The sequence below is a fragment of the Dreissena polymorpha genome, chromosome 12 (genome assembly GCF_020536995.1).
Source record: "Dreissena polymorpha isolate Duluth1 chromosome 12, UMN_Dpol_1.0, whole genome shotgun sequence".
NCBI classification, from domain to species: Eukaryota; Metazoa; Mollusca; class Bivalvia; order Myida; family Dreissenidae; genus Dreissena; species Dreissena polymorpha.
The window spans coordinates 59,365,538-59,391,698 of NC_068366.1; the positions used below are offsets into that span (position 1 = coordinate 59,365,538).

The 26,161-nt window shown below is 38.8% G+C and overlaps 1 protein-coding gene across 1 annotated transcript; it reads right to left on the reverse strand.

The window, feature by feature from the left end:
• Positions 1–4,734: 4,734 nt before the first annotated feature.
• Positions 4,735–26,095, reverse strand: LOC127852351 (deformed epidermal autoregulatory factor 1 homolog). The gene is made up of 7 exons (XM_052386296.1): positions 25,660–26,095; positions 14,097–14,317; positions 13,337–13,439; positions 12,274–12,384; positions 10,973–11,085; positions 10,106–10,225; positions 4,735–9,310 (listed from the first exon to the last, which is right to left on the reverse strand). The coding sequence occupies exons 1-7, from the start codon at positions 26,069–26,071 to the stop codon at positions 9,089–9,091; spliced, it is 1,302 nt and encodes a 433-aa protein (XP_052242256.1). The 5' UTR covers positions 26,072–26,095; the 3' UTR covers positions 4,735–9,088.
• Positions 26,096–26,161: the final 66 nt, after the last annotated feature.

A 26,161-nucleotide genomic window follows, 5' to 3' on the forward strand; every position in this document is an offset into this window, starting at 1 on the left:
TGACCTTGACCTTTGACTTAGTGACTCCAATTTTGATAGGGGTTATCTACTGTCCAAGGCCAATGCACATGGGAAGTGTCAAGCCAATCGGTCAATTCATTGACGAGCTATTGATCGGAAACGATTTTACACTTGCTGTGATGGTGACCTTGGCCTTTGACCTAGTGACCCCAATTTCAATAGGGGGTCATCTACTGTTCAAGGCCAATGCACATGTGAAGTATCAAGCAAATTGCTGACGTAATAGATCATTTTCATTTTTTCAAAAGAGATGTAGCCAATGCCAAGGAGATGGCGCTAATGAGGTGGCGCCAATGTATGATGTATCAATTAACATAATCGCAATGACATCATCACATGACTTACATTTGATAGATAATGTTATTTGTTATATTTACTTTTTTTTCAACGTACTTACAATGTATGAAGGCCCAAATCTTTACAGAAAATAACACATTATATAATTAATAAGAAGTAGTTTTTTTTAAATAAATACTAGTAAGTGATCAACTCAAATAAGGAGTCTCCAACCTGATTACAACATATTGTATACTATATACCAAAAGTTTGTAATACTCAATAAAACCAATAACTAAAGTCACAACATTTTCAAAAAAGTTCATATACAGCAATTTTTATAAGGAAGATTTGTGTCTCTTAATCCAAATTAACTAAAAGACCAAGGTCAAACAAGATGTGTTTGTGAAACACAATGTCCCCCTATATGACGTTTGACCTTGAAGGATGACATTGACCTTGACCCTTCACCACTCAAAATGTGCAGCTCCATGAGATACACATGCATTTCAAATATAAAATTGCTAGCTTCAATATTGCAGAAGTGACATTAGATGAGCAATTTTGACCCATATATTTGACCTTGAAGGATGACCTTGACCTTTCACCACTCAAAATGTGCAGCTCCATGAGATACACATGCATGCCAAATATCAAGTTGCTATCTTCAATATTGCAAAAGTATTCATAAAATAAGCAATTTGGGCCACATATATTTGACCTCTGACCTTGAAGGATGACCTTGACCTTTCACCACTCAAAATATGCAGCTCCATGAGATACACATGCATGCCAAATATCAAGTTGCTATCTTCAATATTGCGAAAGTACTCATAAAATAAGCGATTTGGGCCACATATATTTCACCTCTGACCTTGAAGAATGACCTTGACCCTGACCTTTCACCACTCAAAATGTGCAACTCTATGAGATACATATGCATGCCAAATATCAAGTTGCTATCTTCAATATTGCAAAAGTTATTGCAAATGTTAAAGTTGGCGCAAACCAACCAACAGACCAACCAACAGACCAACCAACCAACAGACAGGGCAAAAACAATATGTCCCCCACTACTATAGTGGGGGACATAAAAATCTTAATTAGGCTCATATATGTTGTTTTTCCCACTATTAACTCCAGAAAATGAAGATAGCTCGGTCTTTTTCAGTTAACTTTTGTATGCACCCGGTAGGGTGGCATATAGCAGTTGAACTGTCAGTCCGTCTGTCTGTTTGCAATATTGAAGACAGAAACTTGATATTTGGAATACATGTGTATCTCATGGAGCTGCACATTTTGAGTTGTGAAATTTCATGGTCAACCTTCAAGGTCAAAGTTCAAAAAACAAAATCCAAGGTAGGTAACAAGCTTTAAAGGGAGATAATTTCTATTTGATATCATTTGGCAGTTACAGATCATTTTCACAAGGGAAGTAATATTTTTTAAAGGGATATAATTAAAAGAAAATTATTACAAAGCGGCGCTGTAGGGGGCATTGTGTTTCTGACAAACACATCTCTTGTTTGTATTATACATGTTAAATGTTCTTATTTTAGAAACAAGAACGTTTAAATATATCAAGGCATTGTTAACAAAACTACTTTTTCTAATTAAAAACGCAAGCAAACCATACTGTGTTTAAGAAGTCAACTATAAAAATAAATATAAGTCTTACAAACATAATAGAAACTATAACATAAAATATGTCACTTTCAAACAGCTATAAATGTGTATTGGCGCCACCTCCTATTCTTAGCGCCACCTCATTGGTATTTGCTCCATCTCATGTCGAAAAATGAATATTTATCTATTATATCGGCTAGAAGCTAATGTGTTGTGCATGCATTAACATGTAAATGTTCAAAGCAATCGTTTTCTGTAATGAGCGATTTAATTGGCTGGGAATGTGCTCGTCACACAGGCAAAAGACATCAATTTTCTTTTATGAATTCTACCATGCCACAACTTAAAAAGGTCCTCACCTTTCCAAATGGGTTATGATTGTATGTTTCTGTAAAAAATATGAGTTAATCTTTGCTGAATTGCACTACATTGGCAGATTTTTAATCATGCGAAATATGTTGAAACAATACTATTGCCAAGCAATGAAAGTCCCCTTCCGATGAAACTCCACCATTTTCAGCAATATTTCTATTCTATTTGTTGCCATAGCAACCAGAATTCTTGACATAGGAACAAAATGAAATGAAGAGCATTATCTCCATATTGACATCCATCCATGTTTCAAGTTTCATACACAAATATAAAGACTTTGAAAGTTATCGCAGGATCCACTATTTTCAGCAATATTTCTAGTCTATTTGTTGCCATAGCAACCAGAGTTCTTGACGTAGGAACGCAATGAAATGACATGCATAATCTCCATATTGCCATCTATCCATGTTTCAAGTTTCATGAAAAAATATGAAGAACTTTTAAAGTTATAGCAGGATCCAGAAAAGTGTGACAGACTGACAGACAGAGCGCAAACCGTAAGTCCCCTCCAGTTTTATCCATTCGGGACAAAAAAACCTATAAAACCTATACACCCTGTAAAATTATCCGTTAAATTTCAAAAAATCCGGGCCTGAGCGCTACCTCGGAAGTAGCATAGGCTCATTTATGAATGCATCTCAATAAAGAGGTGGCGCCCATGATAAACTGCCGTGTTTTTAGTAACAGTGACTTTGACCCCACTTGCCCCCCAATGCAACCCCAGTCTAGATCAGCCTGTAATATACCTACACATATGTCATCCTTATGGAAATTCTTGAGCACCAACCATTATCTGTTCTAAACAACAGTGACTAACCTTGATCTTAGCCAGAAATGCAAACCAATGATTGGTGTGTATGTCAGCTAGATATAGAAGTTGCTAAACGTAAATGTAACCCTGAATTTCCCGAAAAGAAAAATTTAACAAGATTTCTTTGAGAAATACAATGCCCCCCAGTAAGCAAAATATGAAGTTGCTATGTAGTTTATCAGGGTTGCTACCCACCTGATGAAATAAAATTCCCTGACTTTTCACTGACTTGTCCCTGACCAAATCTTGGTTTTCACTGACTAATTTCAGGACATATTCAGCCTCATCCTCCCGATACAGCTGACCAAATCCACCCATTTAATGTTTCTTTTATTCTTTAACATATAATATTTAACAACATACAAAGCAGTACTACTTGTACACTAATCTATGCATGATGCAAGGATATATAGTAAATAAAATGAGATTTTGAATGAATTAAAGGGAGGCAAATCAGTAATAAAAAGAACATGCATAAACCGTAGTTGTTTCCCTTGTTTGAACCATGCTAAATCCTTATAATGCCTATTTCCAGTAACTGTGACCTTCACCTGTGACCTTTGACCTAGTGACCTCAAAATCAATAGGGGTCATCTGCGAGTCATGATCAATGTACCTATGAAGTTTCATGATCCTAGCTCCAAGCGTTCTTGAGTTATCATCCGGAAACCACCTGGTGGACGGACCGACCGACATGAGCAAAGCAATATACCCCCTCTTCTTCGAAGGGGGCATAAATATGGTGCTTAATTCTGCTAAATTGCAGGTTAGTGTTATGGGCCTTGGTCGCGTGATAATCCTTAAGCCATGTGAAGGTTTCAATTACATATCCAAAAGTTATATAAATGCTCATTGCAAGTTGAGCCTAAGCTTAACCCCTTACCGCTTAGATACATATTTTGACGCATTTGTAGTTCCTTAGAAAATGATTTTTTTTTTTTAATAGACCTTACTAAATTCGAGTTTAAAGGGTTCATTTCCAACCCTTATTTACTGATGAGCAGCAAACAGCATAACACCTGAACAGACTGCGAGTTACTTACAGGCTGTTCTGGTTTTATGCTGGTTGCAAAAGCCATTTTTCGTTTGCTTCTTATGGGGGAAAGGGTACCTGACTATGCTAAGTACATGTGTGAAGTTTCAGTTGAATATCTGTAGTGGTTACAGTGATATGTCCTAATTGCACGCAAACCTTTACAAAAATGTTATCTTGCACACACCCTCAATAGTACTTTAATGAGTACAAGAGGGCATAAAAAGCTAGATACAACCATAGGTATTCATAAGTTAATGTCAATCCCCTTTACAAAAAGGTAATGATTTATTTCAATGTCTGTATAGAGAAATGGAGTAGTAAAATGCCAATCTTAACCTGAACTTTCTGCATACAAAAAACGCATAAATATGCTTAACTGCAGCTGCGTGCAGCAGCAGTCAGAGCTATCATAACCTTGGACAGGCGCTTACTTTAAATTATACACCTCCAATAGAAACAGTGATGTGGTGATGTTGCACATTTACTTTAACGCAGAGGCCAACAAATGGGTGAAAATCACTTCTCAAAGAATTATATGAGGTAAAAATTTATAAAGTCTACATCAACAACAAAGTACAAGACAGAAACCACATAAATGGCATATTTTATTGTATGAACCAAAGATTACATCTGTAGCTCTCAATAAACATAAAAAGCTATGTACACAGCTGAACATTTTCAACAAATCTCTTATCACTTGCATATACATGCATATAATACATGCCTAAATTTAGCAAAAATATTTAAAAACACACTTATGAACTCTGTGTGAGGGAGATGATTTTGAAGACAACCAATGAGTGAAATATTGAATATATAAAATTAAGGATCCGAAAATGGCACATCTCATGCAAATATGTACAATGCTTAAATAAGATATTTTTATTCTTCATAGGCATTGCCAATTTGATGAAGAATGATACGCAACAAAATGCAATAATCAGATGTGGTTGAACATGTACTTGCATAGCAAAAAATGTGTAATAAGCTATATGTAAACTGGCAGACAAATAGATTACCATACTTTAAGCCCCGTGTTCACAAAACCATTTTGCAATCAAAAATCGATTTTAACTGACATCGATATGCATTTTTGCCTATCAACTACAATGGAAATTCATTTTCAATGACAAGCAAAATTGATTTTCGATTTCAAAAATGTTTTGTGAACACGGGGCCTGATCTTTCCTTCAAGTGTGGTTAACATGCAAGTATCTTTAAAAGTTTATAAATCGTTATTTTTCTCACAATTCAGATAAACATTTAATTTGGAACATAATTTTAACAAGAAACAATTGAGTGTATTGATACAATACCCAATAACTGTTCAACAAAAAAGTTCACAAACATGCACAAGTAGACCTTAATGATGCTCAACAACTTGTACAAGGAAGATCACAAATTGAAGTGAGCCTTGGTTCATATGAACCTTGTTCATGGAAAATGGGCTTATGTGCGTTAAGTGTCGTCCCAGATTAGACTGTGCAGTCCAACCAGGCTTATCAGTGACAACACTTTCAGCTTTTATGGAATTTTTCGTTAGTCTCTTTTCAACAAAAATCCAGTTTAGGTGGAAAGTGTTGTCCCTGATTAGCTTGCCCAGACTGCACAGGCTAATCTGGGAAGACACTTTTTGCCAATGCATTACACCCAGTTTTCACAAAACAAAGCATATATTTGTTTTGGTTTTGCTTGTCATAGACTTTTTGGATTTTAAAATGATGTAATGAAACAATTAAAAGAACAACTTCTATTCGGTCTTACCATTTTTCCCAAAACTTTGTAAAAATCACATGATTTAAGTGCACATATTTTTTGACCAAATGATCTGAATATGGCATGGCCTGTAGATCAGTAATGCAAAATGATGGTATTGATCTATTCTTGTTTCATTACATTACAGATTATCTTAATAACTACAAAACTAGAGCTTTGTCACAGACGTGACGTATACCCCCACGTGCCGCATTGACACAGACTATTTTGCACGCTATCTTCACAAAACAAGAGAATCTAATTTATGGCGCTTTTTAAGAATTATTATGCCATTATCATTTATAGCCATTTTGACCTTTGAACTTTTGAATTCTTTCATATGACACGCCGTTCAATGACTGTAAACAAATTAATGTACAGAGTCATTTTAAATTCTCACAATGAATGACAAAGTTATGGCCCAGACAAGATCATTTATTGCCATTTTTTACCTTTGAACTAAAAGTGTGACCTTGACCTTGGAGATATCACATAATTCTTTCGCGCGACACACAGTCCAATGATGATGAACAAAAGAGCCAAATGATTTTAAAATCTCACAATAAACGACATAGTTATGGCCCGGACAAGCTCATTCATGGCCATTTTCCACCTTTGAACTCAAAAAGTGACCTTGACCTTGGAGATATCGACGTAATTCTTTCGCATGACACACCGTCCAATGATGGTGAACAAATGTGCCAAATGATTTTGAAATCTCACCATGAACGACATAGTTATGGCCTGGAAAAGCTCATTTATGACCATTTTTTATCTTTGAACTCAAAGTGTGACCTTGACCTTGGAGATATCGACGTAAATCTTTCGCGCTGACACACCATCCAATGATGGTGAACAAATGTGCCAAATGATTTTAAATTCTCACAATGAACAACATAGTTATGGTACGGACAAGCTCATTTATGGCCATTTTCGACCTTTGAACTCACAGTGTGACCTTGACCTTGGAGATATCGATGTAATTCTTTCGCGCAACACACTGTTCAATGATGGTGAACAAATGTGCCAAATGATTTTAATATCTTACAATGAATGATATAGTTATGGCCCGGACAAGCTCATTATGATGGTTGAACTCAAAGTGTGACCTTGACCTTTGAGATATCGACGTAATTCTTTCACGCGACACACCGTCCAATGATGGTGAACAAATTTGCTGAATGATTTCAAAATCTCACAATAAATGACTAAGTTATGGCCCGGACAAGCATTTGACCTTTGAACTCCAAGTGTGACCTTGACCTTTAATATATCTACATACTTTTTTCACACGACACACCGTCCCATGATGGTAAACAAATGTACCAAGTAATTTTAAAATCTAACGATAAATGACATAGTTATGGTCCGGACAAACTTTCAATTTAAAACACACTAAGTGACCCCGTGACCTAGTTTTTTACCTGGCATGACCCATATTCAAAATTCACCTAGACATCATCTAGATACAACTTCTGACCAAGTTTGGTGAAGATCGGATGAAATTTCGGGACAGACAGACAGACTGACCGACCGACAAAGTGACTCCTATATAGCCCCCATTACCAATGGTAATGGGGGTATAACAAATGGACACAATATTGATAACACTATTGCTATGAATGGACACAATACTACTACACAATCACTGTTACACAGCACTGTTTGCAATGACATTCACTAACATCTATGTAACAGGAATATTGGGAATTCAATATCATGTATACATTTGGTACAAATGAATGACTAAATATCAACTTTTATAAAAAGTAATCAGGTCAGCAAATTGTACAATTCATGACAGAATGGTAAAAACATATTTAAAATATAACAATGCTTGGAAATTAAAGCCATTCGAAAATGACCTTTTAATTTAGAACTGATTTGGTGTAATAATTATTTAATGTGTTTAAAATAAAATAACAGTAAATAGCACTTGTTATTCTCTTATTTTGAAAACAATCAGATTTGTAATCATCAAATGAGAATGCCACTTTCTTGAATGTTTAAACATCTTACAAATAGTTATCTACTCTCAAAACACTATTTCCAACTGTGTGCGCTTGATTTAGGTTAAAACTTTTTTCTGATGGGCATTTCCAAAATTTAAATTGTTTTTAAATTTAAGATCTTGAAAAGGCAAGTAATAGGCCAAATGCTAGCATCAAATTAAGTAAATAATCTGAAGTAAACAATTATATTGTGGATAGAAATTGTAAGCCTTTGAATACCTTTAACCTTAATTTTTAACAATCAGAACTAAAAACAAGCAATAGTTACATATACGTGTCCACAAAAAGTAATCTCAAATTATATCTCTCTCCAATCATACTCAGAAACCAGATTTTCACCAAAGGACAAGTTAAACAGTGAATATACACTGACCAATAAACTACAATTCATGAATATGTGCATATCTCTTTTGAAACTAAGAAAATCCATTGAAAGGAAACAGGACCTATAAACGTTGCTATGCTGATTGGCTAGTGACTGTCAAGAGACAACATACAACAAACATTATCAGACACGCTATATGAATCACGAGGTTTAATGAATGTGCGTCATGTTAGCATAAGCTTGTGCAGTCTGCACAGGCTAATCAGGGACTTTCCGCTTTTATGGAATTTTTCGTTAAAAGAAAGTCTCTTTTAAGCGAAAATTCAGTTTTGGCAAAAAATGTCGTCCCTGATTAGCCTGCACAAACTGCACAAGCTAATCTGGGAAGACAATTTATGCACATGCATTAAACCCTGTTTTTCAAGAGCGAAACTCATTGTAAAACTGGTAAAAAGAACAGCAACAGCTTAATTAAAACATTACAAAAAACACATTTCAAACTAATGCTTCCTAGTGTCAGCCTCAGTCGAAACCATGTTTGGAATAATTAAATGGCCAAACTGTGACTGCCCCGTCTAGCCCTCGTACGTAACCACGGTTATGGCCCCCTCCTTCTCTGCCTTCTTGTGGCAAATTCAGTTGGGAAAAGAGGGTTTCATTCTTGTGCGTTAAGTGTTGTCCCAGATTAGCTTGTGCAGACAGCATAGGTTAATCAGTGACGACACTTTCTGCCTAAAAGGGATTTTGGCTAAAAATAGACTTCCTTTAAATGAGAAATCTATGCGGACTACATTAAGTCCCAATTTCCCAGGGCGTCATATAAAATTATAACATTACAAAAAACAATCAGCACACTAATGCTTCCCAGTGTCAGCCTCAGTAGCCACCATGATGTTTGGAATATGGCCCTGCTGTGTCTGCCCTGTCCAGCCTTCATACGTCACCACGGTGATTGCCCCCTCCTTCTCTGCCATCTCGTGGCGTGTCCGGTTGATGGCGTCCTGTAAAGCCAGCTGATGCTTGTTCCTCTCGTCGATTATCGTCCGCTGCATTGCCATCTGAACATCGTGCAGCTTCTGCAAAAACACACGTTGGGGACGTGAGGAGGGCCATAGTTGTTATACTGATCTTTGTGAAAACCCATTTATTCATTTAAAACAATGCTGGCCCAATCAAGCTATGGAGGTTTTGTTCATTAAAGAGTTGAAGAGGTATGTGATTTTGAAATGATTGAACATTGGTCAGCTTGGATTGTACACCAAGAGTATGTTAATTTAGTGCAGTGAGTTTTAGTGCTTTTTGAATCGGACTGAGTACCATCAGCATAGCAAAAGTAAAATCTGTAAATTTTGGTTATTAATAAATAGAACAAGCGATGTGTTTGTGAAACACTATGTCCCCATATATATGACATTTGACCTTGAAGGATCACCATGACCTTTCACCACTCAAAATTTGCAGCTCCATGAGCTACACATGCATGTCAAATATCAAGTTGCTAGCTTCAATATTGCAAAAGTGACATTAAATGAGCGATTTTGACCCATATATTAACCTTTGACCTTGAATGATGACCTTGACCTTTCACCACTCAAAATGTGCAGCTCCATGAGATACACATGCATGCCAAATATCAAGTTGCTATCTTCAATATTGCAAAAGTTATGGCAAATGTTAAATTTGGGGTAAACAAAAAACAAACCAACAAACAAACCAACAGACAGGGCAAAAACAATATGTCCCCCACTATAGTGGTGGGGGGCATAAAAATATTTTATCACAATGAATACTTTGACTGTTGCATTTCTTTAAGGCTTAGTTTTTAATTGAGGCTTCATAGAAAATCCAGATTTTGCGATGACAGTACAGACCTTCTCCATTTGCTGCTTGACCTGGTTGACGGCCGCCTCTTTGTAGGCCATGGTCTGCTGTTTCATCTGCTCCACCATCAACTTGAACTGGTTCGCCTGCTGCATCATGCTGTTGGCCATCTACCAGTACACAAAAATGTTTAAGCCTTAATCTTGGAGAATGGGACCTAATGCATGTGTGTAAAGTGCCATCCTAAATCAGCCTGTGCAGTCCACACACCCTAATCTGGGATGACACTTTCTGCTTTTATGAAATTTGTTGTTTCAATGAAGTCACTTCTACACCAAAATCAAGTTTAGGCGGAAAGTGTCCTCCCTGATTACCCTGTGGGGACTTCGCAGGCTAATATGGGACAACACTTAACACACATGCATTAAAACATGTTTTCCAAAACTGGGGCTCATTTAACAAATCATGTCAGATTGTCCAACAGCCAGTAAACAATGATTTGGATGTTGATACATCTAAATAAAGTTTGTTAGACAAAGTTGTTGAACAGAAAATTTTCAGAAATCAAAAAGTGCCTACAAATATTATTAACAATTCTGAAAATTACTTTGATTCTAAACTGAGCTGACAAATTTGCACAATCAACATAATCAACAATATTTTTCTTCTTTGCACTCTTGATCTATACCTCTTTTTGTATTGCTTACAATTGTTTTAGGTTAGAATAAATAGCACAAAACTAATTGAAGTTGTACATTTTATGAGATATAATTCTTATTCGATTAATTATAAAAAGTGAAAACTTCATTCAAACCCATCAAATTTGAACTAAATACTAAATATGGTCTAATGTGCATTGCTCCCCCAAAATTTGCAAAATCACTTTTGAAAATTCAAACTCAGTAAGACAGACATACCTCTTCAAGTTGCCACCACTGTTTCTGCTCGGGCATGTCCACACTGAGTGTGATGCTCTTGCCGCCTGGACTCATCTGACCACTGACAGGACCTGGGGCCATCATCACCGTCTCTGAAACAGGAACACACAGACAATATAACAACCCTTTCCTGCACAGAAGGTATGTGATAATGGCTATATGCAATCCGCAGAGCAGCCTGTGAGTGGCTCCCAGTCTGCTCCGGTTTAATGCAGTTTGCTGCTAATCGGTACCCAGTGTTTGTTCACCATTTTGGGATTGGGGCTGGGTTTGCTAACAAATTTGGCATATTGAATTTAATTGAGAAATTTATGATGTTGTTATGCTAACAAATGCTTCAAATTTGAGAATAACAGATTGTTTCTATATTATACTTACGTAAGTTCATTTTATAGAGCTGGATGGGAGATGAACTATATGTTGAGATCTAAATTTTTATTTTTTTTGAAACCTTCAATTCGGAATTTTTAGGTCCCATTTGGGAAAAATATATTCTTTTTTCGATAGGAAATGGGGATCTTTACCGGCCCCTAATTTGAACGAACACTGGTACCTATTGGTTGGTAATGAAGCCTTTAAAACTTTAATGGTAGATAAAAAAAAAAAGGTTTTCAATTAATATAATTTATCGCATTAGAACTAGAACTTTGTCATGAACGTGAGTAACACCTCTGCTTTTTCTGCTTTGATGAAGGGCAAATAACTCAGGAAAGCATGGATCACTGAGGATGAATGAACATTGTCTTGAACATCTACACTCCATGGTGATTATATATTTTCACCTTAATTACTTGCGAAATGTTAGGAAGCTTACTTATCAGATTTAAAAGATTTATTGCAGACAAACCAACTTACTAACAGAAGTGCTAGAGTAATTCAAATATACAACAGATTTTAGCATCTTCGCAAATCAGATTTTTATTGAGCCAAATTCTCAATACTTTCGCAGATGGCTCAAATGGCGAATGACAGCGCGAGCCCTGCACCTTCTCTTTTGGGTATTATAATCATTCATATTTTAACAAAATATTGCATTAATCTATTAATTTGTAATGCATTTTGAACTGATTATTCATGACAAATGAGAAGAGAAATCTGATTCTCTTTTAATTTAGAGAAATCTCCATGAATGTACAAATTGTTAACAAAAAATAAAAGGAATTGTTTTTAGTGAAATCAGCCTGTACTGGGTAATCAATTTTTTAATTCTCATTTGTATTATTAAGAGTCATTTGAGTGCACAAGATAACACAGATAGCAGGTATCAAATATTTCCTTACCACCAGACAAGGGATCAGATGTGAGAATGTGTACAGTTTCACCATTGAGTGAGGCACTGGCCAATCTGACCGGGTGGGGAAAATTTGCTGCACTTAAGGTCACAGTATTCTCTGAAAAACAAAACAGTAGAAATTAAAATCAAATTGATTAAATTTAGACTACAGTTAATTTTATAACATGAAAATTACTGAACTCAAATCAGTAATTATGTTGTTTATCTGCCTTCATTCAATGTGATTTTTTTGTCTCCAAAACATTATAAAGTATATTTTGACATCGTCAATTGAAATCTCTAAATACCTGGTACCACTCATATGCAAGAGTTTATCTTACATTAATGTTTTTCAATTACTGTCGATTGTTGAAATTATAACAGAAATATTTTGTTTTGATTGTTCTTATTTGCAGTAAAAATACCTGGAAAGTCAAAAGGAAGCATCTTTAAATTAATTAAATGCACTATTGCAAGTTGCGCCTTATTCCGTGATTCCAGTCACTGATTTTTTTGCCCAAAATTACAACCTCTTAAAGGTTGTCTCCCAATGGCAAAAAGGAACATTTTACAAATGCCTTAATAAATTTCCCCAAAACAAAGCCAAACTTTACCAATGAACTAAATAATTGGTTTATTGTGTTTGTTATGCAGCGATATAATTCTGTAGCACTCAATAATATTAATTTTTATATATCTTAAAACATGCACTTCTCAATATTTGGAATACTGTTATTTATAACCATATTCATAATGTTTCATTTCTCCCAATGTCATGGTTTATCGTGCGTTTTTTCCCCAAGTCAAAGCTGTAAAATATAATGCAAAGAAAATCACTGCCAACACTAACTACTAACTCTGTAGGTGGCCATGGTGAAGTGGATATGGTATACATTTAGGGACCAGGATACAATGGGTTTGATCCCCACTGTGGTAGCAGTGTTGGATCTCCCCCACAAAGAACTGGTTCTACCCAGGAAACAGATACAAGTAATTACAAGAGCATTTCAATAAGCCATAGGCTTGAGATGCAATTATCTTTTAATCAATATGTTCAAATTAAAACTTACCCATGTGTTTTTTCATTTTCTTGATAGTTGGTGTTGATGGCCCACCAGCCTCGCTGTCTTTCTTTTTCCGCTTGTATGGAACAAATAGACGTACAGGTCCTGCCTATTTGAAATGCAATTCAACAACAGCATTAAGCATGATTTTATAAGGCTTGTTAGTTACAGTTTTCAACTGGTAAATAACAATTACCCGTACCGTGACTTATTTCTACATGTAACAATTATGTATAAGATACACTGTAACTCCGATATAACGACAATGACAGGGTCCAAGCCACAAGACAGCAGTATAAATGGAACCGGGTTATAAATTCTGAGCTCCTGAATTGCCTTGTTGTGTTTTCATTTGCTGGTACAACCATATAATACATACCGTATTGATAACTGTATACATAATGATTTTCTCATGTTTATACATACTGGATAAACTAATAAAATTACAATGAACCTCAACTTAAAAATTATTATTTTGGCCTTTTTTATTAGTTAATTGGATTTACAGTGTAATTTACTAAATGGTGAGTTTTGTACGTTAACATTTTCAAAGACAATGGTTTTCAATAAATGATAAAGATTCAACACAATGCAACATACCAGCATCTACTTAGTTTTTCTATATATGCCTTACTTCAGAAATATGTAACTTTTGTGTTATAAATATAGATTCTTTTTTCTAATTTCTGTTATTGTTAATATGAACAGAACAATGCATTTAAATGGTCAGGTAAATAAACAAAAATATTTTGTGAAGGCGACATACCCATGATCCACCTACCACAGTCTCATCATCACAACACGCAGCACACGTGCAGGATGTGGCATGTGCTTGCAATATTCCGTCTTCAAGGAGGCATTGTAGAGTTCTGCCGCCGTAACGAATGCTTCGTTTCCAGTCCTTACTACTGGCCCGACCAGCAAAGTTTTCAAATTCATTTGGTGTATACCAGATATCATGATGTCGAATACATTTGCCCCTTCCACCTGAAAAAGCAAAGCAAAATGATAAGTATCAGTGTTTTTTCCCCAACATTTTTGGAATGGGGCGGAATCCATTTGGATTGGGAAAAATTGCAGCATTTGACACAAATTTGAGGAAGAAAGTGTTTTTGTTTTGCTAAAAATGCTTCAAAAATTAAAGTGTTCCATCTGGAATGGGGAAAAATACCGACCATGTGGCTGAATTTGAGCAAAAAGAAACACTTATGGTCATAATAATCTACATGAACATTCAATGAAAACAAAAATCGCTTTTCAAACATCTTTCTGCCAAATTAAAACATTACAAATTAAGTTTAAATAAAAAATGAATGTGGCATAATATGTCAATGGATATATAACCAACACAGACGCGTTTTTTTTCCTTTTTATAAAGTACCCGAAAACATTTGATAAAAAATTCCCAATTTTGAATCCAATACCCGGTAGTAAACAAGAATGCCAAACTGTCACAAAATACACCTGTTTGAGGGTTGGGAATACTTTGGTGAAGATCCGAAAAAAACTACTTGAATTAGAAAGCGGACACAATGCTGAATGTTTAAAACACACAAAGTGACCCCATGACCTAGTTTTTGACCCAACACGACCCATTTTCAAACTTGGCCTAGACATCATCTAGAAACAACTTCTAACCACGTTTAGTGAAGATCTGATAAAAACTACAAGAATTTGAGAGCATACACCATGCTGAATGTTAAAAATGCACTAAGTGACGCCCTAACCTAGTTTTCGACCTGGCATGACCAATGTTCGAACTTGGCGTAGAAATCATCTAGACACAACTTCTGACCATGTTTGGTGAATATCGGATGAAAACTACTTCAACTAGAAATGGCGCTGCAGAGGCTGACGCGTATCCCCACACCGCATGTTTGACCCAGGAGTGCCCCAGGGTTGGTAATGGGACCATGCATAGTTGAGATTGACTGTATTGTCATAAGAGAAGTTCAGTATCAATTAGAAGTGAATCGGTGTAGAAATGAAGAAATTATAGTAAAAGGCAATTTTGGGTGGGCGTGGCCTATGTGGGTGGGGCGCCCCAGGGTTGGTAATGGGGCCATACATAGTTGAGATTGACTGTATTGTCATAGCAGAGGTTCAGTATCAATTTGAAGTAAATCAGTGTAGAAATGAAGAAATTATAGTAAAAGGCAATTTTGGGTAGGCGTGGCCTATGTGGGCGGGTTGCCCCAGGGTTGGTAATGGGGCCATGCATAGTTGAGATTAACTGTATTGTCATAAAAGAGGTTCAGTATCAATTTGAAGTGAATCTGTGTAGAAATGAAGAAATTATAGTAAAAGGCAATTTTGGGTGGGCGTGGCCTATGTGGGCGGGGCGCCCCAGGGTTGGTAATGGGGCCATGCATAGTTCAGATTAACAGCATTGTCATAAGAGAGGTTCAGTATCAATTTGAAGTGAATCAGTGTAGAAATCAAGAAATTATAGTTAAAGGCAATTTTAGGTGGGGGTGGCCTATGTGGGCATGGCCTATGTGGGCGGGGCGCCCCAGGGTTGGTAATGGGACCATGCATAGCTGAGATTGACCGCATTGTCATAAGAGAGGTTCAGTATCAATTTGAAGTGAATCGGTGTAGAAATGAAGAAATTATAGTAAAAGGCAATTTGGGTGGGCGTGGCCTACGTGGGCACAACTATGGTTATGGGGCCATGCATAGTTGAGAATGCCCGTTTTGTCATAAGAGAGGTTCAGTATCAATTTGAAGACAATCGGTGTAGAAATGAAGAAATTATAGTAATAACCTAAAAATGAGTAAATCTCTGACCCGGCCCCACCCCAACCCCCATAACTTTTGACCCAGGGGTCAGATCAAAATTCCAAATAGTGCAGGGTCGCACATATGCTTTTAGCTACCATGAGTGTAAGTTTCAAGGTTCTAGTGCTTATAGTGTAGGAGGAGATAGTGGCAAGGATGGACGGAAGACGGAGATAACCATAATATCCCCACTTTTTCTCCGAAAAGCGTGGGGATAATTAGAGAGTGGACACCATGCTAAATCCTTGAAATGCACTTAGTGACCCAGTGACATAGTTTTTGACCTGGCATGACCCATATTCAAACTTGACCTAGATGTTGTCTAGATACAACTTCTGATCAAATTTGGTGACGATCAGATGAAAACTATTTGAATTAGAGAGCGGACACTGCTGTGGATGCACCCGCCTGCCGTCCACCAAGCGTGATCTTATAATACGCCCCGTTTTCAACAGGCGTATATAAATTTAATGAACTATGTGTTGCACAAAACAAACTTGAAATCGTGCCATGGATATATATTTTCCTCGCTATAATTCCATTAAAATGTATTATGCCAAAAACTAAAATTGTTTGCAGCGTTGTCATTAGGAGGCGGCCGGCGGCCGATTTGACCGCCTCAAATGTTTTTAAGGCCGGCTCAAATTCGGAAGAAAAATGAAAAAAAATTAGCAAGTTTTCACGACGATGACGAGGTGTGAATGTCAGAGTTTATTTACTGGTCATCGCTGCGTCTTCACGACTACCTTATGTGCTGACCTGAAGACGATGACGAGATATTTAGTATTCGTTGATATACTTACTGTCTGAAACGGAAGTAAATAACCCTAACCGATATATGTTAACTGTTTTCTCATTGGTCGTATCGATATAATTGTCCAATCGCGGAGCGGGTCACGGGAGTGTACGACTTTGATTCAAGGTCACACACTGTGACAAAGTCAACATGTGAGTGTCCAAAAAAAGAAAAATAGACGATTTTTTCTTTTGTGTTTCGAGTGAGAACGATAGTTCGCTGGTGAAGTTATTTTTTGTTCCAGTTTTGTTAACGTTTATCATTTACCGCCTACTCCGGATAAATGCACTTTCCTCTTACATTTCGTATTGTTTTCGATTTTCGACTAATTTCGTTGATGTTTGGTTCCGATGTTTGGTTTCTCTGCGGAGTTTTGAACCTCCGAACGGTAAGTGGATTTATTTGTAACCACATTTTACAGGAGGATGAGTCTTTTATTAAGATAAATGAAACTCTCGAGCCCCAAACTCTCCTGATTTGTTCATGATTAAGGTCGGCCTTGGCCTAGGCGCAATGCCTAAAATGCTTAATATATTGAATTGGCACTGCAATGTCTAGCTATGACCAAAGTTGTATTTAAAAAAAAAGGCCAAAAGAAGCTTCCTGGGCAAAAAATTTAAATCCTAAGATTTCCTCAGCTGGGTCAACCTATGCCCGATTTATCGGAAAATCTGCATTGCCAAACTGCAAAATTATTCTGAAAAATTGCTTCAGCTAGAACCTATGCCCACATTTTTTATCAAGAAAAGGCCTCCGCAAGGGGTATTTTGCCAGAACATGTTATCCTAAATTGCCTTGGCTAGGGTAACCAATGCACAATTTTTTATTGAGAAAATGCCTTGGTAAGGGCCCTAAAGGTTTTTTTCCTTTACATTTTATCCTAAATTGTCTTGGCTATGTGAACCTATGCCAAAATTTTCACTGACAAGCTGCATTATTTTCAAGTCAACAGGCACATAATCTCGATAGAGTGAATTATTTCAGACAAAGACAGTCATGACACACACAGTGCTGCCAGTGCATTGTTTTATATGCATGTATATCTGTTTTTATCAAAATCTTGATAATTGCAGAGTTGATGTAACCTGAGGACTTTATTTTTTCTATACCATTCACATAAAAAATCCTCTATTTAAACTGAGCAAAATCATTAAATTATTTGCCTCAAACCGCTCAGAATCACGATTTGGAACCTTTATTTTAAAAAAATTCCCGGACCCCCCTAGCAACTCGTACATTCGGTGCTCGCACAAGTTGGCCTCCTCAAATGACTCAAAAGCCTGCTACAAAGAATCCTAATGACAACACTGGTTTGTGATGTTGTGCCGGTGCCCGGTCTACAAAATGCGCACATACCTCGTGATTGGGAACCAGCGACAAATCGGTAAAGTGCATGCTGGGTAGCACGAGTTTGTACGGTCTCTTATGCACGGGTGACTGATGCGAGTAGACGTATTTTCCCAAGCTGAGTATTGCTTGGAGTAAATGTGAGCCGGAGTGAGTAATTGGGAGCCTGAGTATAGGTTATATTGTATTATATTGTATTATATTGTATTTTATGTGTGTTCAACACGTATTTACCTGGAAGGCCATTCCCAGAAGATATAAGTGAGTCTGTGACTGTGCATGTGAGTCTGTGAGTTGCCTGTGATTGTGTAAATGACAGGCATTTCCCTGGAGGTGTATTCCCAGAAGTATATGTGTATGTAAGCCGGTGACTGTGTGTTTAAGTACGTATTTGCCTGGAGGTGTATTCCCAGAAGTACATGTATAGTGCCATTTTGTGACGTGCAACCGACGAGTTCCCTCGAAGACGACGAGGACGATTGGTGCCATCCTGACGAGCATTCCAGTTGATGCCCATGTGAGTAGTTTAGTATCTTGTCGTTGCTAGTAATTGCTGTAGTTGTTGTGAAAGAACCCCAAAGAGCTACCCGTAAAAACACTACAATGGCGCCCAACGGGGGACCAAGTGAAAATTGTGTTTAACGGTTAGGCTAGTTGCAAAATCAATCGGCATCGCATGCTTAATTTTCAATCGACGGATCAAATTTAATTTGAAGTGTATAGAAACTGTTCGTTTCATAAAACGTGATTTCTGTTTTTAACTTGTTGAACTCAGTGTTCGTCTATTTTAAGAAGTGTGTAACAAACAGACGGCATCGTAGTTTTTTTTTTCCATTGTTGGCATTCGCCGGCCATGTTATCAGTTGGTGAAATATTTCTTTAACAAGGGACAAAATTGTCACAAAACCAGGTAAAGGGATAAAGGGAGAAAACTCAAACTGAACTTTTGAAATGACCAAAAAAAATTAACCCCCTTTGTAAGTTTTTTTTTTTTTTAAATCTATTTTTAGTCGTGGCGACCTTGACATTGGAGATATTGACGTGATTCTTTCGTGGGACACACCGTCCCATGATGGTGAACAAATGTGCCAAATGATTTTAAAATCTCACAATGAATGACATAGTTATGGCCAGGACAAGCTCATTTATGGCCATTTTTTGACCTTTGAACTCAAAGTGTGACCTTGACCTTGGAGATATCGACGTAATTATTTCGCGCGACACACCGTCCAATGATGGTGAACAAATGTGCCAAATGATTTTAAAATCTGACGATGAACGACATAGTTATGGCTCGGACAAGCTCATTTATGGCCATTTTTGACCTTTGAACTCAAAGTGTGACCTTGACCTTGGAGATATCGACGTAATTATTTCGCGCGACACACCGTCCAATGATGGTGAACAAATGTGCCAAATGATTTTAAAATCTGACAATGAACGACATAGTTATGGCCCGGACAAGCTTATTCCGCCAGCCCGCCAGCCAGCCAGCCAGCCCGCCCGCATTCGCCAATCTAATAACCAGTTTTTTCCTTCGGAAAACCTGGTTAAAAACGTGATTCTCCAATGCTGTTTGTTACAGTTTAATTGCTTGTGTAATCAACGGATGGCCACGTGTTTTTTTTTATTATTTGGCAATTTTCCCGTGATTAGTTGGCGCGTATTCTGTGCGCAGCAGTTCATGAAAAACGTGTTTGGTTGACTGTTGTATATAGCAGTGTAAATTGCTGATATATCGGTAACTAAGGTCCGAGGAAATAGAAGTTTACACGCACGAGTTTTGTCCTTGGCAATTTTTTTTATAGCAGTGTTATTGCGAATGTAAACTGGGTCCCGGGAAATTGGTGCTTAACGTTAAGTTAAAGCGACGTGTTTCTTACTTTCAGTTTATATTGATTATTGATAGCAACAACAGTGATAGCGATTTTGTTACTTGGTTGTTGTTGGGCAATTCAATTTTAATTGTCTACCAGTAGATACAAAAGTTTTTATTTCAGAATTTCTCGGCCCATTTATTTTAGGTTGTTTATTAATTTAACTTTTTTATATTTACATGTAAAGTTCTAAATTAACAATGGATATGGGAAGTGGATATACCCCACCATTTTTACTGGTAGCCCCCAGAAAAATTCGAGTGAACTACGACACTCCCACTAGATTATGCAATATTCTGGGTGTGGGCAGACAACTGGCACAGGCCATTGTTTTGATACGGGAAAATACGGGAAATTTGTTACCACATACTTTAGAGGCAATTATAGGGCGGCCGCTGACCTTTGGTGACATGACCGAGTTGGATTTTAGTACTAACCCCGCATTATTTAGAGAAGCCCTGGGGTATGGGGATGGGGCGGAACATGTTGGGGAGGGTGGAATGGGGCGGTCAATCGCAAATAGGCCCATGGACCCACACGAAAGGTGGATAGATATGTCTGTGCTCGAGAAGGAGTCGGTAAGTCAGGATCACGAGAGGGCCCAACTAGAAGCCCAAATTTCGGCTCTTGAGGCGGACGTAGCTCAATGGGACGATTTTCTTCCCCAGATTGCAAAGACTTTGTTCCCAAAGCGTCTGTTGTTACAGCCGGACAATATGATGACAAGCATACCGAAACCGTTTAATGTCGCATCAAGCGTCCCCGCCCCGCCCCCTTTGTTAGGTTTGCCCCAGAGTAGGGACAATGGGCCTACGGGATCCCATCGTGCCTCTAAGGGCCCTCTTGCCCCGAATGGTCTACCTGTCCCAATTCCATCTACCATCACTATTCCCATACCCAGCAATGCACCGGTTTTCAATAATTTGCCCGGACCAAGCAACCCTCCTGGCCCAAGTATTCCCCCGACACAGAAAGATCGGGATGTTCTGACAAAATTGCCTAAGAGCCTGCTATATGATGGGCAGAGCAATTGGTTTGTTTTTCAGAGCAAATTTGAGCGCTACGCAAGGGTGCAAGATTGGTCTGACGCAGAATGCGCCGATTGCCTTGGTTGGTGTTTGACAGGAAAGGCGGTCGATTTCTATGCGTTGCTTACCGAATGGAGAGGGACGGTACCTTACGCAGAGCTAATGCAGCGACTGCAGGAGCGTTTTGGCGCCAGGGAGCTTACCGCCACCGCGCAGGGCCGTTTCCACGTTGCCCATCAGGAAGTAGGCGAGTCCCTAGACAATTGGTCAGATCGGGCGCTGAAGCTGGCAACAGCGGCGTTTCGTGATCTGCCCTATGCATACGCCGCTGAACAGGCAGTGACGAAGTTTTGTCACGGTTTGATTGACAAGGAGGCCGGCAAGCATGTTAGTCTGCAGTTACCAACATCTATGGGAGATGCGATGAACATGCTGAAGATATATTGCCATGTTCAGTCGGCTTGCGCCGCGGCTCCGAGGTATACCCAGGAGACTGAGGAAGAAGAGTCAAGGTGGGTTCACGAGGTGAAGAAAGCACCCACTGCGGATGAGGTCAGTGTGTCGGCGGTCGACAAATTGACCCAGGTGGTCGAGAAGTTGCTGGATGCTGTGGAGAGATTGTCAAACTCTTTTGGAAGTTCGGCCGTTGATCCCTTTGTCCGACAACAGCCGTTTCGAAATAAAAAAGGATATGCCGAATACCCTGTGGAGTGCCCCTACCCAGGGAAGGTCCGGAACCGGTGGTACGACGACCAACGCCAGGTTATGTATCCTGCGGGTGCGGGTGGCGGAGGTGCACGTGGGCATCGGAACCAAAGTCCGCCCTGAGGGATCGTATCGCGGCAGATATGGTTCCAACTGGGGACATTTCCATGCCATGTCCTTGCCCAACCATAAGGAGAAGGAGCCCGTTGTGGTAGCTGCGACGACTAAGCAGTTGGGCCAACCGGAAGTGGATCATGTAAACCAGCTAGGTCCGGTTTCCCAGTTCTGCATGAAGGTGCATGCCAAGGACGTGCACGATGCAGTTCCCTTGGTGCTGCCAACAGTGCCGAATGTCGTCAGTGATCCAAGGATGGTCATTGGCGAGAGCACTGAAGGAGACCATGGAGATCCTGTGTGCGATGATGAATTTCGCGTGCAGCGCGTTGCGGTTCAGTCTGCGGAGGCGGCTAAAAGCATGGCGACCGACAGGGCCGACCAGGTGGGGGCCAAAATAGCCCAACGAAAAGCTGCTGAAACTACTCCGGCCACTGGAAGGTCAGTCCCTGTCAGACGGGCGACAGAAGTTGCCGCGTGTGACCGCCGTGAGGGCGGCGCATGCGGATGCCGAGTTACCCCAGATGACAGCTGGGAAGGTGGTGTTCGAAGACTTGTTAGGCGTGGTTCCAAAGGGTGGCGACCCTCTAGTTCTCGCCGCTGGGAGCGGTCCCAGCGGTGGAAATTAGGTTGGCGACCACCAGAGCGTCTAACTTCCAAAATCTGTACCGCCTAAAATTGTAAATGGCGAGGTTAATTGTTAGTAAAACTAGGAAAACAATGCAAAATACAAAAGACCCCCAATTTAAAAAAATACAGTAAAGTTGCAGTCACATTCTATTCGCGGTGTTGATAACGTATTACGGTGTACGCGGAGTATCTCTAGTAGTAACACTAAAAGCAGCAGCAGTAGTAGTAGTAGTAGTAGTAGTAGTAGTAGTAGTAGTAGTAGTAGTAGTGGTAGTAGTAGTAGTGGTAGTAGTAGTAGTAGTAGTAGTGGTAGTAGTAGAAGTAGCAGAAGTAGTAGTAGTAGTAGTAGTAGTAGTAGTAAAAGCTGTTGTTATGAATATTACATGAAGTACGCGGTGTATAAAAGTAATAGTTCTCTTAAACATTTTGATTAGTTTGATTAGATTGTTTTGAATATATATATATGTCCTATTGTCTCAGTTTAAGCCCAGTCTTTTATTGCAATATTGTTGGAACTATAAGAGTGAAATTAATCTGAGCAGTGCTCTGCGAAATGGGGGTTTAATGAATAGGCATAAAGTGTCGTCCCAAATTATCTTGTGCCGTCCGCGCTTAACTTCCTGTAATTTTTGTATTACCGCGCTAAGAAGTGCTTTGCACAGACACGGATGTGTTTGATTATTTCCCGTGAAGTATGTTGTTTTGTTTTCTCCTTATGGTCGGGTGTGACATTGTCGGACGACCGCTGTCACACCGCACCATCGGATGTGGTAACTACGCAGATGGTGAATAGGAACCCGGTTTCCCCTGCAATATCCAAGTCTTGGCACCTCCATCACCTTTTATCCTTCCATGTTAAGATTTGCGAGTCGATCTAACTTCAATCACTTCGTCATTGCTGTATCATGTCATTTATTTCCGTAATTTTCTATAAATGAATTTCTTTTCTACCAACCATATGCCAAGCAATGTCGTAGAATTTTGTCGCATGAGTTTGTTTTTTATAGGTGACAGTGCTTGACGAACACTGTCACACTCAATACTGTTGGCCGGAAGTGGTATTTCCCGGAGTTGTTCTTTTAAACAATATTTGCAGGTCTTTTTAAATTTGTGTGTGACCGTGCTTGACGGCAACTGTCTCGTAGCGTCACTTTAATTTTTTGAATGGCCGGAGTTGTTTCCCGGTGCATGTACACTTTTATTTTGTTTTTATTTTTGTAAAGTACATTATTTCTCAGTGTGATCTCCACATTCTAATACATAAGTGACTGTACTTGTTGGACGAAAGCCAACAAGAATGTTTTTCTTGATTAAGCAATTGTCGGACGATAGCCGACAATAATGTTTTTTAATTAACTAATGTGATGGAAATTTTCTTATGCAAGAAACATATTGGTCACTAACCGCTAGAATGCAGCGGTCTGTTTGTACCCCGCTATGCGCTGCCACTCCTGTGCCTGCGGGAGGGGGATCATGGTCCCATTTGAGTCTCTGTCTCTTCTGCCTTGGGTGCGACCGTACAGCGGCGGCCCAAGAGGAGAAAAGTGGGAGGAATGTAGTGGGTACAATAGTTTTATTTTAGTTGTCTTTTCCTCCATATAATGTCAATGATTATGTTGCAAAATACGTTCTCTGTATAAAATTAAAAGCAATTATATGTATTATTTGGACAAAAATAAGATTATTTTTATTCTTATATTTTTAACCTTTCTGTCACTGAGATATTATTTAAACGCATTTGTAGTGCCTTAGAAGGTTACGTTTCTTGTGATTTTTATTTTAATATAACCAAGCGGATTTTTATTGTATATTATGCAGTCACATGCAGAGGGCGTAGGCCTTCTCATTTGGGCTGCGAGGGGATGTATTTGTATGATATTTTATGATTTTATTGGATAAGTTATTTTATTTCTTAAAATTTGTGAAAATAGGTTGGAAGGTGGGTACACTTGTCCAATTATTGTGCAGACAAGAAAAGGAGCAAGAGTTACCGGACCTTATTATGAACTTTTATTTTTAACTCTTTATTAACAAAGATTAAGGCTCATATGCGTTCATATTTGTGCGAAGGTGCTAAACACAAATGGTCATTTAATGGAGATGCATTAACTTTAGTTGTGGTTTATGGCAGGCGTTGCGCCAAAAGAGAGGTCGGACGAAAGCTATGCCTGACTTAGGGGAGTTGGGTCAAGGTGCTTACGCAAGGGGCACTATTACTTCATCGGTAGCGCCGGTACGATTCCTTCGCTGTGTGGTGTCGTCCCAAAAGGACAAAAGTGGGAGGAGTGTTGTGCCGGTGCCCGGTCTACAAAATGCGCACATACCTCGTGATTGGGAACCAGCGACAAATCGGTAAAGTGCATGCTGGGTAGCACGAGTTTGTACGGTCTCTTATGCACGGGTGACTGATGCGAGTAGACGTATTTTCCCAAGCTGAGTATTGCTTGGAGTAAATGTGAGCCGGAGTGAGTAATTGGGAGCCTGAGTATAGGTTATATTGTATTATATTGTATTATATTGTATTTTATGTGTGTTCAACACGTATTTACCTGGAAGGCCATTCCCAGAAGATATAAGTGAGTCTGTGACTGTGCATGTGAGTCTGTGAGTTGCCTGTGATTGTGTAAATGACAGGCATTTCCCTGGAGGTGTATTCCCAGAAGTATATGTGTATGTAAGCCGGTGACTGTGTGTTTAAGTACGTATTTGCCTGGAGGTGTATTCCCAGAAGTACATGTATAGTGCCATTTTGTGATGTGCAACCGACGAGTATAGCCGACGAGTTCCCTCGAAGACAACGAGGACGATTGGTGCCATCCTGACGAGCATTCCAGTTGATGCCCATGTGAGTAGTTTAGTATCTTGTCGTTGCTAGTAATTGCTGTAGTTGTTGTGAAAGAACCCCAAAGAGCTAACCGTAAAAACACTACAGTGATGTAGTAATGCTTAACAACATAACAAGAGTCAATTGACATTAAATACCCATTATAATTATGTAAATACATGATAAAAAAACATTGTTTTATCACACCATCAACAAATAAACATCACCTGAACCAAATTTTGCTTTGTGGAGCTCTCCACTGGTATTTTTGCATCTCACTGGTAAAATATCATCATCAACGGACTCGTCCCAATTGTATTTGAATCCACGTTCCTTGCTCAATGGGGTTGCTGGAGTTGGTGGAGGCAGAGGGGTAGCGGGAGATTTCAGCCCAGATTCATGAATTGCTTCATGGATAATAATGTGCGTGCTTTTCCCTTCGCCATATTCAGAAGTAACGTAGTCTTGGTCGTGAGAAGAAGTTACGTAGACTGCATCGTGTTCGCTTGCAATTGGAATTGCATTTTGTATTGAGTGAACTGTCAGGGTCTCCTCCGAGTGATCTTCCGAAGGTTGTTGTTCCTCGAAGGCCGAGTCGTCACCATTCGTAATTTCTTCGGCAATATCAACTTCCGACATCTTGTTTGCAATTTACATCAAAATCGAAAAATAACAAAACCATTGATGATTATATTGAAATAAGTATGGAAATGAATGTTATAACAATGT